We start from the raw sequence: 16,946 nt of genomic DNA, 5'->3' as shown, positions 1-16,946 counted from the left end.
AGATGTATAGGCAATCCTGTGTCGCTTCCATCAAGCCGTCAAATTTAAATGTATTGATCAGCTCTGGGCTCGAGGGTAGTTATTTTCAATAACATCCTATGCTCAGATGACATTTTTCCAAAGGGTTGAAGGAATCTAAGATGACAAAATCCTGAGAATACCTATAATGCCAAAGCTGATGCCCATGACCCACGAGGAGCACAAAATGGTAGGTCACTAAGTAGCGCAATGAACACTTCAGCAAACAGAGAAAAATCATCTCAGCAAACAGTAAAGGAAATAGTGGAAACTACGTTGACACTAAAGCAAGGATAATAAATCTAATGACTATAGTGCTTAGAATCATAATTTGCGAGAGGTTGGAAATTGTTGGATCACTTGCTATTTTTCTTTTATCAACAAAAATGGGAATTTAGAATTAGTACTCATCACATTGCAAATGCATTGGCAATTAGCAATATGGAACTAAATTGCTTCTATTATGGCTCAGCAGTGAGGGGTCTAACCACGCACTTAAGGTGGGTGTCTCTGCCAAGGAACCTTACTTTGTCACTGTCTATAGCAAAATAGCTAGACAAATGTGGAGATTTTGTGCAGGTAAAAGGCCTTTTCCTAGGATTTCATCCGAGTTTTATGATGCAGTTTAGGGCTCGCATCTTCCTTGCAGCCGTCCCTTGGTCTATTCTGTGGAAACCTGGAGCTCCTCAGTGCAGGGAATTCCCGATACTTTTCTCACGGCTCCTCGGACGGGCCGTGATGCTTTGCCCACTACTTTCAGGACAGATACATCAGATTACTTCATTTGGAATTATGATGGGAAAAAAACTAAGCTTGGTGTCAGTGAGTGAGAGACTGTCACCAAGCTAATCATTTTCTTCCTCAATTTATGGAACAACTATAGAGATACATCTTTAAATTATGACCCATATGTATCGATTCTTAGTAAAATCAGACATTTCTTTTTTAGTTCAGAGCAATAAAATGGAATGAACAAAAGTATAAAATACATGTAATTTGTGGGATAAAAATGAATATCCTAGAGCCCTAATTGTATTATTATAAATACATATATATACGCCTAACATCCAAGTCCATGCTTATATCATTTATATATCTATGTATATAACCTTATGCACATTAGACTACTCCAGCTCCAGATCTTTTATTTAATTGCATCTTTTATTCAATTGACTTGTTTGCAGTTAATCAAACACTGATGTTTCCTGGGCATCTCTGAGGAAATTTCTGTGCTGAGCATCGTACAGAATTCGAAGCTGAATCCTAGTCATTGAGTATCTACAGCTAAGCCAGGGAAACATTAAAAACACACACAGAGCAGCAGCTTGTTCTAAGAGGCAGGGTGTGTAGTGCAAAGTAGACTCGGATGGTTGGGAGGGCGAAGGAAAACAAACTGCTGAGGAAACCAAGCTGAGAAAGTTGAAAATTTAAGGAAGAAAAAAATGTCCCTTCAGCATTTGACAAATGGCAAAGAAGTTGGAGGCTGAAGAACTAGGAACTTGTCCAGAAGGTTCTATGTCTCAGGGAACGTATGTTAGCAGCTGGCCAAGATGTAAGCCAGACTTTTAGGGTTTAAGACTTGAGGGAGCTGGACACCCACCCCCCATCCCTAACCCAGAAGCCATCTCCAACTGATAACCACTTGCAAATGAGAATTTGGTTTCCTCCAAGGGCGTCTTACTGGGGAAACCCTTAAGAGCAGGCCGTATGGCCAGCAGTAACAAGCTCAGTGGCATCTTTGGAGGCTCCTTGTCATATAATGTTATGTCAGATCTCTTCCATTTTTTAAAAATTGTATTTTTAATTTTATTATATATTCTTTTTTTATAATTCTGTTTACCCTTCAGGCCCTTTGCATTTATCTTTTTTTTAACACATTTTTATTGAAAAATAAAATAATTTATATTACATCTCATTTTCTATCCCATCCCCTACATCCTCCCATTCCTCCCTCCCTCCCACTTTCACCCCAATCCCCTTCCCTATGACTGTGACCAAGGGGGACCTCCTCCCCCTGAATATGGTGCTAGGGTATCACAACTCTTCTTGGTAGTCCGCTATCCTTCCTCCGAGTGCCATTGGGCCTCCCCACAAAGGGACATGGCCAAATATGGGGCACCAGAGATTCTGTGAAAGTCAGTCCCCAGTCTCCACTTAACTGTGGAGAATGTTCTGTCCCTTGGCTAGATCTGGGTAGGGGATTGATGATGACTGCACGTTTTGTCCTTGGTTGGTGCCTTTGATCAAGCAGAACCCCTGGGCTCAGATCCACCCATCATAATGTTCCTCTTGTAGGTTTCTAGGACCCTCTGGATCCACCTACTTCCCTATCCTCCATATTTTTCTCACCTAGAGTCTCAATAGGATGTTCTCACCTCTATCCCACTTTCCTGGTAGGTGCAGACTTTCATGGGACCTGCCCCTTGGGCTAGTGTCCAGTTATAAGTGAGTATATACCATCTGAGTCTCTCTGCTTCTGAGTTAGCTCACTCATTATGATCATTTCTAGTTCAATCCATTTGTCCACAAATTTTGGGAATTCCTTGTTTTTAATAGCTGAGTAGTATTCCATAGTGTAAATGTACCACAGTTTCTTTATCCATTCTTCTACTGAGGAACACTTAGGCTGTTTCCATGTTCTGGCGATCATGAATAAGGCTAGAAAAATGCAATTGGACCCATACTTGTCACCATGCACAAAGCTCAAGTCCAAATGGATTAAAGACCTCAATATAAAACCAGAGACACTAAATCAGTTAGAAGAAAAAGTGGAAGAGCCTGGAACACATTGGCACAGGAGACAACTTCCTGAACAGAACACCAACAGCCCAGGCCTTAAGGTCAACAATTAATAAATGGGACCTCATGAGGCTGAGAAGCTTCTGTAAGGCAGGAGACACTGTCAAAAGAACAAAGCGACAGCCTACAGACTGGGAAATAATCTTCACCATCCCTGCATCTGACAAAGGTCTAATATCCAAACTTTATAAAGAACTCAAGAAATTAAACGCCACCAAACCAAATAACCCAATTGAGAAATGGGGCTCAGAATTAAACAGAGAATTCTCAACAGAGGAATATCAAATGGCTGAGACACACTTAAAGAAATGCTCAACATCCCTGGTCATCAGAGAAATGCAAATCAAAACAACTCTGAGATTCCATCTTACACCCATCAGAATGGCTAAAATCAAACTCACATGACAATACATGCTGGCGAGGATGTGGAGAGAGAGGAACACTCCTTCATTACTGGTGGGAATGCAAACTAGTACAGCCACTTTGGAAATCTATCTGGTGCTATCTCAGAAAAATGGGAATAGGGCTTCCTCAAGACTCAGCTATTCCACTCCTTGGAATATACCCAGAAGATGCTTCAGCACACAAGAAAATTTGCTCAACCATGTTCATAGCAGCCTTTGCATTTATCTTATGGCTTCCAGTTTAGTGTTTTTGTGGGGTTCCTGAGTGTGCAAATCAGCGGGTCTTTGTTTTATGAGCACTCTCTTGGGCTCTTTTTCTTCTGTTTGTCTGTTTTCTCCAATTCCAATGTGCTGGTTCTTGTTTCATCTTATTATATTTGATTTAGCTTTGTTTTATTGTCATTCCAGAGGAGCCTGCTTGTTTTCTAGTGAGAGACAGAGAGCAGATGGACGTGGATGAAAGGGGAGCATCTGGGAGGAGTAGAGGGAGGGGAAACCAGAATCAGTAAATATCGTTTTCCCTTTCAATAAAAGGGAAAATGGGTGGAGAAATTAAAGGAGCAATGAAAAAAAAATAACTGGCATGTATGGGCTACATCTTCAAGAAATGCCAGGGAGAGCTGGGCATGATCTTAGTTGGCAGCCTTCTTGCCTACTATACACAAAATCCTAGGCTAAATTTCCACTATAGCAAAAACACCAGTACAGTGAGGCATGCTTGTGGACAGCAGAAGCAAGAAGATCAAAAGTTGTAGGACACCCTCAACTATATAGCAAGCTTGAAGTCAGCCTGGACCACCTGAGATCATGTCTTAAGAAAAGAAAAGAAAAACAAGAATGTAATAGAAAAGTCATGATATGAGAAAAGAAATACCCAGAGAAGGCAAAATGATTAATAGAAGGCTTGATATAGGGCATCCCCGCGGTCAGGAGGAAGCTGCAGAGAAAGGGAAAGTTGGCATTAGAGAGGATGCACATGATTGGGGCAGTATCACCAGGATGAAGCATGAGGTCAACAAAGGGAAGAACTTTCTCCAAGACAGAGGAACAGGAAGAGAAACCAGACGCAAACAGCTGTATCCTAAAGCACAAGAGCGCAGATGAAATTGCCACCAATTACACTGAGCCAAGGCCAACCATCAAGATGGGAAGAAAGGTAAGAGACTATAAAAAACAAAACAAAACAAAACAAAAATAGGAGCTTGTTAGAAGGTAGACAGGCATTTGGAACAGCTGGCATACAGGAACCAAAAGGGAACTGAAACTGCAGAATGTCAGGGGATCTCAATAATCATGTATCTCTTCGTCTATGCCTAACCTAGAACCTAGTCATGAAGTTGAATAAGAGGTGGTTCAGCCAGTGCTGTCCTGGGGCTCATACTAGAGCAAGGGAAAGGTACACAGTTTTACCAGTGCCTAGCAAGGTCCTCCCCACCTACCGAAGGCTTCAACTTGTGAAAAATCTAAATTCATTTGAAAGGAAAGAGCCTTAACAGAAAAGGCTGATAAAGGAGTTCCCTGTTCAGTGCCTTGGCAAGTGTTTTACGAGGTTCAGCTGCAAGGTGTGCAGAGACCATGAGCAGTGTGGTAGAAGGGGCCAGGATCACTTCAAACTAACAGCACAGCTTGTCAGTATCATTGGCTTAGTGCTAGCTTTGTAGGCATGCAAGGCTATAGGGTCATGGAGGACTGTAGTAAGGTTTTAGAAAGCTGCTAAGGTCTGGCAGTCTGTGACAGGCTTGGATTCCTCGTAGGAAGGCCCCGAGAGGCCATTCCATGAAGCTATGATAATGAACACTAAGGTGAAATGTGGACTCCAGGATGCTGGAGATACCAGAATAGTGGGGTGTCTGCCAAGGGCAGCAACAAGCATGGAATGGAACAAGTCCAAGACAGTTACATGCACAGGTAACAGATCTGGAGGGACAGGGCTATCTGGGCCTATTGGAGCCCAGATGCTGCCACTAAAAGCCTTCGATGCCAAACATGGAGATACATGGAAACATGATTTGTATTTCCCTTGCAGAGTTTAAGTCTTATTACTTCTTTGCTATGTCCCTAAATCTCTCTTTGAATGAAAATGTTGAAGTCTATACCATTGTATATTGAAAGTTTATAACTTGTCACTTGATTTTAAAGGGGTTCGTAGCTAAGAGACTGATTGATTTGATTCTCAGAAGAGATTTTTGGGGTTTTGAACAACTTTAGAACTATTAAGATTTAGGGGGCTCCTGGAGGTGAGCCAAGTACATTGTGAGATGGTTATGGGCACTTTTGGGGGGCCCAGGGGGTAATGATCTGAGTTAAAGAGATGTGTTTGGGTCTTAAGTTGAAGGGGAGCTAACTTGTGGTGGTTGTTAGTCTTCACTGTCAATTTTAAGAGATTCAGAATCATCTAAGAGGCATGCCTCTGAGAACACCCGTGAGGGTGTATCAGGAGAGGGTTAACTGAGGAGGGAAGACCCACAGTGAATGTGGACCACACCATCTCACAGACTGGGATCCCAGACTAATAGAAAGAGGAAGAGAAGAAAGCAAGATGAGAGCTGGCATTCAAGCTGAACCCTAGCTGGCATTTATCTTTCTCTGCTTCCTAATGGAAGACCAAGGTGATCAGCCGCCTTGGGTGACAGTGCAAGATTCTGGAAATGTTTCTTAAGTTGTAAGAGACCGGAACTTTTGCTGGACCTCAGAGGCAGAGTTAACAACATGCCTGTGGTCACTTAGGACTGATATCCTACTGCGCACTTTGTCTTTGTTTGACCTGACTTATATATTTTTTGGTTGTGGGCCTAACCTCCAACGCTGTGCCATCTCTCCAGCCCTGTGTGACCTGCCTTTAAGAGAATAATGTAACAACCTTGCCTGCCTTGGATTTTTTACATAACCAACTTTTACAACCTAATCTAAAACGCAGGTACTATTTAAAGTCATATACTCTTCCTTGCCCCAAAGTAAAGCTTGCGTATCATCTGCTGAAAGCAGCAAGCACAGAAGTTAAAAGCAACTTCCTAAAATCTACCATAAAGATTGAAGGCAACTATTTATGGATATTAGTTGATAAATAATAATGTTTGCTGTCTGGGTCAGTTGGGGCCAGTTGAAGTGGGTGATTTAATCTCTTTGAAAACTCTGTTAAAGATTTCTGTAAAGTAACCCATTCCTTCCTCATGTGACGCTTTCTATGCTGTTCCATAAACAAAGAATGAGGCCCTTTGTTAGAGGCAGTTTCACTTCCCTACTCAGAGACAGACAGACGCCACTCACACAGACACATAATACACAGCTCATACAACACACACACACACGGAGACACACACAGATGCACACAGAGAGAGAGGGGGGGGAGGAGGGAGGGAGGGGAGGGAGGGAGGGAGAGAAGAGAGAGAGATAGACAGACAAAGACAGAGACAGGCAGAGAGGGACAGGGGCGGGGCATCCAGGCAGGCACAGAGTCATACTCATTAAACAGACAGCAGACAGAAGACAGAACGAAATCTAGAATTCAAATCTACACTCTCTTTAGATTAAATGACTCCAAGAGGAATGCTTTATTTCTGACCTTAATGTAACAGTGACACATGAGGTAGAGTCCTCACAGCCCTGAGTTTCTGTTGTCATGTGTTTTCCACCACAGTGGACTTATCTCTTCAATTTTGAGCCCAAACAAACCTTTCCTTCCTTCCTTCCTTCCTTCCTTCTGTCCTTCCTTCCTTCCTTCCTTCATCAACAAGCCCTTCTAAGAACAACAAGAAAAGTGTAGCACACCGCTACATTCATTTGCAGACTTAAAAGATTTAATAACCATGACTTAAAATTTCCAAATAACTGGGAAGTGTTCCAAGACTACCCTTTTTGTCTCATAATGTTATTTGGACCTGGGCATATTAGGACTTACATATGTCAAATGCACTGTAAATCTCTGAACTAAAACTCTTATTTTTGTGGGACATTTTGAGCATCCTGAATCAAGAAGTCCAAACTCCAAAATGCTAAACATTTTTTGGGGGCATAGATAAAATCCACAACTAGAAAGATCTACACTACAAAGCATTGCCTCATGGGAAAAATTATTCAAAATATTATATAACATCATCAGGTTGGTGTGTAACATGTAATATGAATCATAAGATAATTTTCTGTTCAGACTTGGACTCAAATCCCCATATACCAAATTTCCCAATGCCCTCCCACCCAAGTAATTCAAAATCTGAAACCCTTTAATCTTAAGCATTTTTAGATAACTAGTATAGAACTTGAAGTAACAATAGCTGACTAAAAACATCCAGTTTCTCATGCTTATTTTGTGGATTTGGATTTTATAAGCAGTAGAAATTAGTTCACAGGGACAGACCCGACTGGCTGTCACAGGCACCTGGTAAACAGTGCTTATCAGCTGAATTTCTGGGACCCAAGTTTATCCAGGACACAGAACTAAAATTCCTTGGCAGTTCGTTTGCATATCCTTCTTTTTTCCTCAGAGGACGTGAGGTAACCAACGTTAGGCCTTAGGTTTTGATGCTAGTTCCACAGAAGATATTTTCAGTTTCAGTTTCTTATTTTGTTTGCTAATACAGCGGAATGTTGGGTATAGAACATCATTTATATGTAGGCAATGAGCATTCACACAGCACTGCAGGAGCAGCCTTTTGTACTCACATTAAATTCCCAAACTAAAATAGAGAGACCATAAAAGTGCCAGGCATATGGGTTTACACCATTTAAAGATCAGCTCTGTAAATGTTTTATGTTTGCATTTATACTATGCTCACGTGTTCATATTTGTTCTATGTTTGCCTGGCCAAAACAGTTGCTTTCGATTTCTGCCTGAGCACCGTTGAGAAGAACTCTTTGCACTTCTCTCTTCTCCTATTTTTCCCCTAGGATACTGCAGAAGCAAGATGAGCCATATCTGAACAAGCCATGCCCTCCTCACCCCCAAACAGGAAGAAGAAGTGTCACTTGCCACTCATTTCCAGAAAGTATCTTGCATTCATTAGCATTCGGCCTTGAGGTTTCAGCTCTAACTGGATGAGAGAAGGAGAGAAATATTGTCAGAATGTGAGGCCAGCCCTGGCTCTAGGATCCCCCTAACCAACTCCACTCAAGCTCGGCGGCAGCAGCAGCGCAGCACCCGGGATAGTGGCTGTCCTCTTACGAAAGCCTCAGTAATTCATTCCTCCTACTTGAGGATTGAAACTGACAGAAGAAACATACTTGGAAATTGGAACCTGCTTTCTTGCAGGGGGCTTACCTGAAGAGTGTATGAGCATAGCCCCAGATATTAATCATGACAGAGGTATCCAAGACTTGCCCACATGGGGAAAAGTAGATCTTCTGTAGTAAAGATAAGTCCTGCTCTGAGGGGCCTTCTCTTGCTTACTGTGTGGGCTGTGCATCTGGGTAGTCAGGGTATATTCCATGGAGTATTCTTTTTTAAAAATAATTTGTTTATTTTTATTTTATGTGCATTGGTATTTTGCCTGCATTTGTGAGGTAGGTGGATCCCCTGGAACTGGAATTTTAGATACTTGTGAGCTGTCATGTGGGTGCTGGGAATTGAACCTGGGTCCATACGGAAGAGCAGCCAGTGCTCTTAACTGCTGAGACATCTCTCCAGCCCCATGGACTATTCTTTTTCTACCACAAAGATTTGTAATCGGATGAAAGAAAAGTTTAATAGGTGGTGCTTGAAAGTATTATATATGTGCGTATTATATACATTATATTATATATGCATATGTGAGCAATTATTTTAGACCAAGTATATGCATAGTATTTGTATATTCTATATATTATTAAAATGATAAGTACTACATATACATTATAAGCAGTATTATGTAGAAGATACCATTTTAAAGGACTTATGGAGGACACAGGATTTCATATGACATATACAGTAGTAAAAAGGACAGACCCCCTTTGGAGTTATCTATATAAACACACACACATGTATGTATATGTATGTACGCACATGTATGCACATGTGTATATATGATATATGGAAAACCATCATACTGTGCCATTAGTGAAATAGACTAAGATGAGAGACGGCTCAAAGGTGACCCAGCAGAGATTTCTGGTGTAATAATGCTATGCTTTTGGATAACTATACATTCTTGTACAAACTTAAACAGATTAGTGTAAAGAGAAGTGCTCTAGGCCATGAGAATGGGCACTACTGTTCTACAACTGCTAGTGTAGTGAAAACAGAGGCAGAAACAGAACAAGAGGGGGGACTTGGGGAGCATTTCCAAAGGAAACTGTGGGACTTCGTCACCACAGGATCATTAACAATCCGAAAGTAGTGGTGATGGAGAAAATCAAATCAGGAAGCTGTTGGAAAGTCATATTTTATAAAGTGCTGGGGAGCAACTGCAAAGACCTTACAGATTCTTGCAGCCTTGGGGAACACACAGTCAGGGGGGACATGAAAGGCAAACTTGAGAAAATCTTTGTTGTTGTTGTTGTTGTTAAATAAAGAAATCCATTTTAAGACATTTTGCTCCTGTATATGTCACATCACATGGGATCCTAATTTAAAATGATAATTTGCTCTGGAATCTTCTGCATAATACTGTTTGTAACACACACATACATTCACATGCACATATATGTAGTGCTGATATAACTGTAATAATATATAGAATATATAAATACTATGCATATTCTTATTCTAAAATATATACCAGATAATTTAATTACTCACATATGCATATATAATATAATGTATATAACATATACCTATATGAATGCCTATTAAACTTTTCTTTAGTCACCTTACAAATGCTTGGATATAAAAAAGAATATTTCATGGAATATACTCACAGAAACAAGAAAAATTAAATCCAGAATAATCTGAGGGTGCTTGAGATAAAAGTAAATCAAGAACCCTAAAAAAAAAAATAAGGCTTAAAAGTAGAGAACGTGTGCTAGTTGGCACATAAGGACATGAATACTGTGATGTACTGATACCCAACAGTGCTAGTCTGCAGAACGAAGTGTCTTCTAAGCGTACACCCGTTGGTTCCTGCAATCTGAACACTTGAGAGACTGAGGCAGGAGCACCGCTGATAGTTCAAGGCTAGCCTGGCCTGCATAAAAGGCTCTGTCTCAACAAAACAAGAGAAAAATCGGCTAAACCTGGGATATGAAATTAAGTGAAACTTTAAAGAAATAGAAATAGAAATGCAAATAGCTTGTGAATAAAGTCCATAAATTATTATGAAAAGATTTTCAAAAACCCTATCTGTTCCTTCACTGAGAGAAAAACATGGATAGGTTATCATTATAAAAATTAGGGAGCTGACTAGTTCTACTACCGTAAATTAGGAGGGAAGTAGAAATGCATGGACATAAGCAGGCACAGGAAAGTGTGTGTGTGTGTGTGTGTGTGTGTGTGTGTGTGTGTGTGTGTGTGTGTGCACGCACAGGTGTGCATGTGTGCATGCATGCATACATGTGTGTGTGTGTGTGTTTTCTGTAGCTCGTCTCTTCCTTCTCCTTGCCTAGCCGAACTCTTTCTGTGATTCACACCCAGCAGAGCCCACATATTCTTTAGTTGGAATTGTATAAATTCAATACCAAACAAAACAAAACAACAAACAACAAAAAGCAAACAAAACCCACCTGCAATATCCTGCAGTTCTTCCACCTTCCCTACTTGCCTAGGCAGCCACTCCAGAGGAGTTGGGGTTCCCACAATCCCCTCTCCAAATGGGGTGAAGGAGTGTGCCATATGTGCTTTCGAATGGCATCTCCTAAGCTTGTGTAAGCATGGGTATCTTAAGGACGTGTTGACGTGTTTGCCCTTATTAACTTAGTGACAAAAAGAATGATTTTAAGATGCCAAAACCAATGTGAGTCCACAAGCAGGCAAAATGTCAGTTCTAGGTTTCTATCATTCCCAGGTGAAAGCTGCAACTTGAAAGACTTTTAGAAGTCTTGCTAACATCTGAATTATAGCGAGAAATAGGCAGAAAGGTGGAAATTCTTGCTACTTCAGCATAAATGATACAAACACAGGAAAACATTCTCTGGATTTCAACCTATATAGAAGATGGTTGTGTAAACTAGAAATTCTCATTTGCTTGTTTTGCTTTTTCATATATTGTCTTCCCTTCTCCTATTTCTAAACATCTGCTGCCCACACAGTGACAATCTAGCTCTTCCAAAACTTATTACGCCATCATGATTTGTGAGTGACACATTTCTTAGGATGAGGTAAGATAAGTGACTTCACTATGGCTGAAAGAAACATTGGCAAAGGCTTGAGAGGGAAATCAAGATATGAAATGAGGCTTGTCCTCACACATTGGATAAGGTGATATGTAGATAAGAGCCTGTCCAACAAAGAGGAACCTTAAGAGTAATAAATCAGTAACATTTATAGCCTGAGACCCTTCTCTCTATACATTGGCATGAAAGAGATTTGAAGTTTTCAATACATATTCTAGTTCATGAATTCACTGTCTATCAAATCACCATCCAGCACGTGATAGGGAATCTGCTCACTCACAGCTAGTGTCCTCGAGCCTTAGGGATGACAGGGATGTTTCACGCTGCTCAGTGTCGAGCAGCATGGTACACACTAGCTGTGTGTGGTGGCACACAACTGTCATCCCAGCACAATGGGAGGACCAGAAAGTCAAGGCGTGGATGCATAGCCTCCTTCCAGTTCACAGCGCTGATAGTTACCCATATCTCTGTCCTCCCATTGTTCTTGCGACATCTCTCCGCCAGGGAGTAGAGCTCCACGGTGGTTTCTGATATGAGGTCCATGTTCTTGCCCTTTACGATGATCTGCATCACCCTCCCTTTGTTAATGTGGGCATCAAAGGTGCTGTCCCAGGGTGGGTACATGGTCGGCTTTTTCTGGACATACATCTGCCCATTTTCTAGGAAGAGAAAAAAATATTGTCTCATTGCTCTTCTGCAAGCTATGGAGAATAATTCAGTTCCATTGGGTAGTGGCAGCCATTCCTGTTGCTTTCTTATACATAAGGCTGAGGCAAAGTCAGAGATAATTCACTCAGACAATCTAGGGCACATGGGACAGGTCCATGATTAGATGCCAGGAAACACATTACGTCTTACAAATCCAATATAGATAGTGTAAGCAACAACTAGCTGAGAACTGCTTAAACTGGAAATGTTCCTTTCCCATTCGGTGCTGTTTTGCTTCACTTTGACAGTGAACATCTGAGGAAATAACCTTTAAAAATCCTTTTATGTCTGGGAATGGTTATGTCTGGGCATGGTTACATCCAGGCAAGGTTACAACTGGGCATGTTTATGGCTGGGCACCTGTAGTGCCAGCCCACAGGAGGTTGAGGTAGGAAGATGGAGAGTTCACAGCCAGTTTGTGCCATGTAGAGAAACTGTGTCTCAGAAAATCACAAGCAACAAAAATACAAGAAACAACCACATTCTTATCTCCACGTGACATACTAAGCAAGGAAAAAACAAACAAACAAACAAACAAAGCACAACACCAAACTTTTATGCCTTTTTAAAAACCTTCCTTAGTTAGCCTATAATAGCTTAGGTCATATGACTGACTAATTTCAGTGGCACCTGGTAAATAAGTCCTCATAAAACTATTGTATTCACGGGAAACACAGCATGGCATAGGTTACACTTATTAAGAAATGATCCTTTGATTCTTAAATATTTTTTATTTGCCATAAACAGAGACAATAGCCTTTAAAACAAATGAATTCATATTTCCATCTCCCTCCCTCCTTCTCTCTCTCCCCCACCCCCCTCAGACAGGGTGTCACAAGATAATCCAGGTTGGTCTCTAATTCACTGTGTAGTCCATGCTAGCTTTGAGCTCTCTACCTTCCCACCTTAGCCTCTCAAGTGTTGTGGTCCAGGCATGTGTCCCTACACTCAGTTTCCTTCCTTTTCTAATCCTTGAACGCAGATACAGTTTACACTCTGGATGCACCCTAAGCTAAAGCTGGCAGGTGATGCAGAGGGAGCCGCACAGGCAGCAGCAGCCTTGCATGTAAAGCCAGGTAGAAATAAAAGTACTGGTCATGCACGTAAAGACAAGGAGGAAAATAAAGGCCCTGGTCACTGGAACCATGAGGTATGACCAGGCTGATATCCGCACAAGAATTTCTTCCAGAAGCACCCCCCCCCCCCCGGGCAGGGACAAGAGTTTCCAAATTGAATTAAGCCATCTTGCTATGTCTTCTACTCACACTGGATTTTCTCTGGTATATGTTCTTTGATCATTTCAATAGCAGAGAACTATAGCAGTATTTTATTGTTCTTATAATAATAAGCCTATTAAATACATTTAGCAATTATAAGACTTTGGTAGGACGAAAGAAAAGCAAATCCACTTAAAGTAGGAATGTAAAGTTATTCAAACATCCTTTAATAACACAGGAGGCTAAATAGAATGGGCATTCGGCAGTAACAGGGTTATCTTGAGGATATACAAAGAGTTGAAAAAGCTGAAATTTCAAACTGTAGGGAAACTTGGCCAATAGAAATATAAACTATTGCACTGTTAGGAATTGATTAGGAAGGAGGTGATTTTTAAAATTTAATATAGATTTTCATTAGTGCTTTGAGAATTTTATACATGAATGCAATGTATCGTGATAATTTCACCTTCATTTCTCTTCATAATTCCTCCCAGGTCCACCTCTGAGCCTCTGATCCACTCTCCACACACTGCTTCCTCGCAACTTTGAGTACTGGTTTTCTTTCTCTCTTTCTCTCTTACTCTTCCTTCCTTTTCTCCCTTCTCTTCCTCCCTCCCTCCCTTCCTTTCTTCTTCCTCTGTGTCTCTCTGTGTCTCTCTCTGTCTCTCTCATCTGTCTCTCTGTCTCTTTCTGTTTCTCTCTGTCTCTCTCTCTCTCCTCCCCACCTCCAGCAAATCCAACTTGTACTCTCCATATATTATTCACTTATATGGGGACACCCACTGGAGCCTGGTTAATCTAGCAGAGGCCTGACACCTTTAAAGAAATCTGTCTCCCTCTCCCTCAGAAACCACCAACTGACAATAGCTCCTCGGTTTGGAGTTGGAAACTCATGAGCCCCTGTAAAGGGAAGGGAAGATTTTTATGGTTAGGATTTTTAAAAAATGAATGATTGTTTGGGTTCTTTGAAAAACCAGTGATTTTATTGATCACAGACTTTAGCTTCCCTATCAAATTATTCCTTTTCATTATTACCATTCTCCATGCTCAGAGATGGGCAGGCATCCAGAAGGCAAGCCACTTATTATATTTTCAGTCCCTAGGTTAAGGGTTACCTAAAAAGTAGACCAGAACTCAGAATCTTGTGGAACCCCAGGTTGATCTTGAAGGGGAAGACCAGCCAGGAGCTCAAGCCTCTTGTCATAATAGCACAGGCACAACAAGGGCAGAGGGCAGTAGATTCACGCAGGCCTACTGGGTTGACTGCCTGCTCTTGGCTAGCTTTTTCCTATCTTATACTGCTCATGAACCCCTGCCTAGGGAATGGCGCCACCCAAGGGGACTGTGCCTTTCTACATCAGTTAACAGTCAAGATAATTCCTCCAAAGACATGCCCACAGGCCAGCATGATCTATAGGCAAGTCATTATCTCCTGCCAGGTGATTCTAGACTGTGTCAAATTGATGTTTAAAACTAACCAGTATAACTGTCAATGTGTGTAGAATGAGAGCTGCTGTTTTCAAAGGCTCCCGGGCTAACAGCACTGTTTCCTGTTTGCCTCCATTCTCCTGGCACATCATGCAAAACGCAACCTCACACCGTAAATATGGCCACCTGCTTAAGTTCTACAGTAGGAATCTTTGAACTAGAGTGATTTCTTTTCAGAATGTAACCTGAACAAAAATTAAAAAACAAAGGTCCAAAGTCCACCGGCCACTCTATTGCAGAAGCAGTTTTTTGCTTTTTTCTGACAGGGGTCTTTTGATCCATATGGCTGATGAGATCAGGTTCAAAAGCAAGGCCAAAAGAAGAGGAAGGAAAAAAAGAAAAGAAGAAAAGAAAAAAAAGATCGGCAGGAGACAAATGTCAGTGAGCCTCAAGGTTGGGAAAAGAACTGGATCTATGGGACCCATTAAGCCAAAAGCAGCTTTGAAAAACGCCATTTTACACTTCAAAGCTGTCTCTGACATTTGAAAGCGTTTGGGTGGGGGCAAGCTGCGTTCTCACTTTTAAGACAGTAGAGAACTCTGGAGAGAAGAGAAACCAAGAGTGTCCAGACCGGCTCCTGAGCTTTGACGTTCCGGGGCAGCTAGCGGGATGAGGTGAGCATGAAGGAACATAGGGATGGGGAGGGCGCAACATGATAGAATTTGTAGCCCCACAATTTAGAGTTCCTAGCATCTAGCTGGATGCTCTCAATGCACTGTCTCAGTTTTCTCTTGTAGGCACAAGTGATCCAAACTCCTGGCAGACACCCTTTTAACGACACCTCATTGAGAACAACGTTCCCGTCTCTGCCCCCTTTTTCCTCTTTCCTTGCTATATGATCTCAGCCTTGTTGTTGTCATGACACCACACCGTTGCCTGTTGCCTGTCTTGCTCTGTGAGCCTGGAAACCCTAGAGGGGGAGCCCTCTTTATGGACACCTTTAGTGTGCTTTTCTGTCTGCTCTAGCTCCAGGGCCCTCACAGTGGCTCTCCATAAGTACTCTGTGTGTGTGTGTGTGTGTGTGTGTGTGTGTGTGTGTGTGTGTGTATAAATGAACTGAGATACCTTCCTACAATTACATGTCTGTGCACAGAGATACAGGATAAGGTACTGAGGTTGACAAGGTCCTAGGATAAGCGGTTTCCTGTCTTTCCTTTGGAAGAGACTTAATATTTAAATGTAGGGGTGCAAACCAGAGAGCGTGATCATCAAGGAGTTCCATACCCAATGGGATTGTTTTGGCAGAGCTTTTTAAACCCACAAAATCAGTCCTGGGTACAGGATCCAGATTTTCTCCTCCTCATGAATTGCCTGTATATATCCACAGTTAATGAAACAGGAATGGTCTTTCATTTGTGAAGAATACGAGCTGATTAAAGACTCTTCCCAACTTGCTGAGCTAAGGCAATGACACAACAAGCAGTCTTTAGAGCTGATTCCAAGTTCTGGGTCTAGTCAGGCTTAACTTACCTATGGGCACTGAAAACAGTAAGTTAGTTATCAGTAGAGGTAATGCATGACATGCTTCACCTCAGTAGACTCTTCTTTGTCAACTCCTTACTTAATTTCCCTAATGTCATATTCTCCTTATCTTTGTTTATATAAGAAAAATGACACAGTGAAGTAGATCTGGCCAGAGTCCATGACTATCCCTGGGTCCTTAAGGAAGAATTTGGCCTTTGTTGGGCACCAGTGTCCTAAACTGTGACATTGCGTTCCACCAGATGTCCTGGAAGGTCATGGATGGTCTTGTCTTCAACACTCTTGCCTAGCCTAGCCACCTCTTCTTCCTTCCCCACCTTGACCCCAATTAGCTTACCTGATTCCACATACTCCTTGACAAGCACAGCGCAGTAGGGGTTCACAGCCTCCCCCTGACAGGACTGGCAGGTCCCACAGTCAAAGTTGGATAAGCCAATACGAAGAAACGGTGACATGGTTGTTCCCTAGAAAACTGACAAAAGACAAACACGGTATGTATGGGACACTAAGACATATTATTTTTAGTGTTTCATTTCCATGTAGTGTTTTATCTCAGACAGCCAGCGCTTCCGATGGTCCTGTTATCCATCTG

At 41.7% G+C, this 16,946-nt stretch overlaps 1 protein-coding gene across 1 annotated transcript in view; it reads right to left on the bottom strand.

The window, feature by feature from the left end:
- The window catches only part of Prkcq (protein kinase C theta), a 132,221-nt gene that overhangs the window by 60,398 nt on the left and 54,877 nt on the right, over positions 1 to 16,946 (bottom strand). Inside the window, exons 2-4 of the mRNA XM_051151438.1 lie at positions 16,692 to 16,826; positions 11,919 to 12,118; positions 8,188 to 8,248 (exon numbers count right to left, since the gene is read on the bottom strand). Of these exons, the coding sequence (XP_051007395.1) occupies positions 8,188 to 8,248; positions 11,919 to 12,118; positions 16,692 to 16,809 (379 nt within the window). The 5' untranslated portion in view covers positions 16,810 to 16,826. The remainder of the gene's footprint in view (positions 1 to 8,187; positions 8,249 to 11,918; positions 12,119 to 16,691; positions 16,827 to 16,946) is intronic.

This window comes from Acomys russatus, chromosome 9 (assembly GCF_903995435.1).
Source record: "Acomys russatus chromosome 9, mAcoRus1.1, whole genome shotgun sequence".
NCBI classification, from domain to species: Eukaryota; Metazoa; Chordata; class Mammalia; order Rodentia; family Muridae; genus Acomys; species Acomys russatus.
This window is presented reverse-complemented; position numbering and strand designations above follow the sequence as displayed.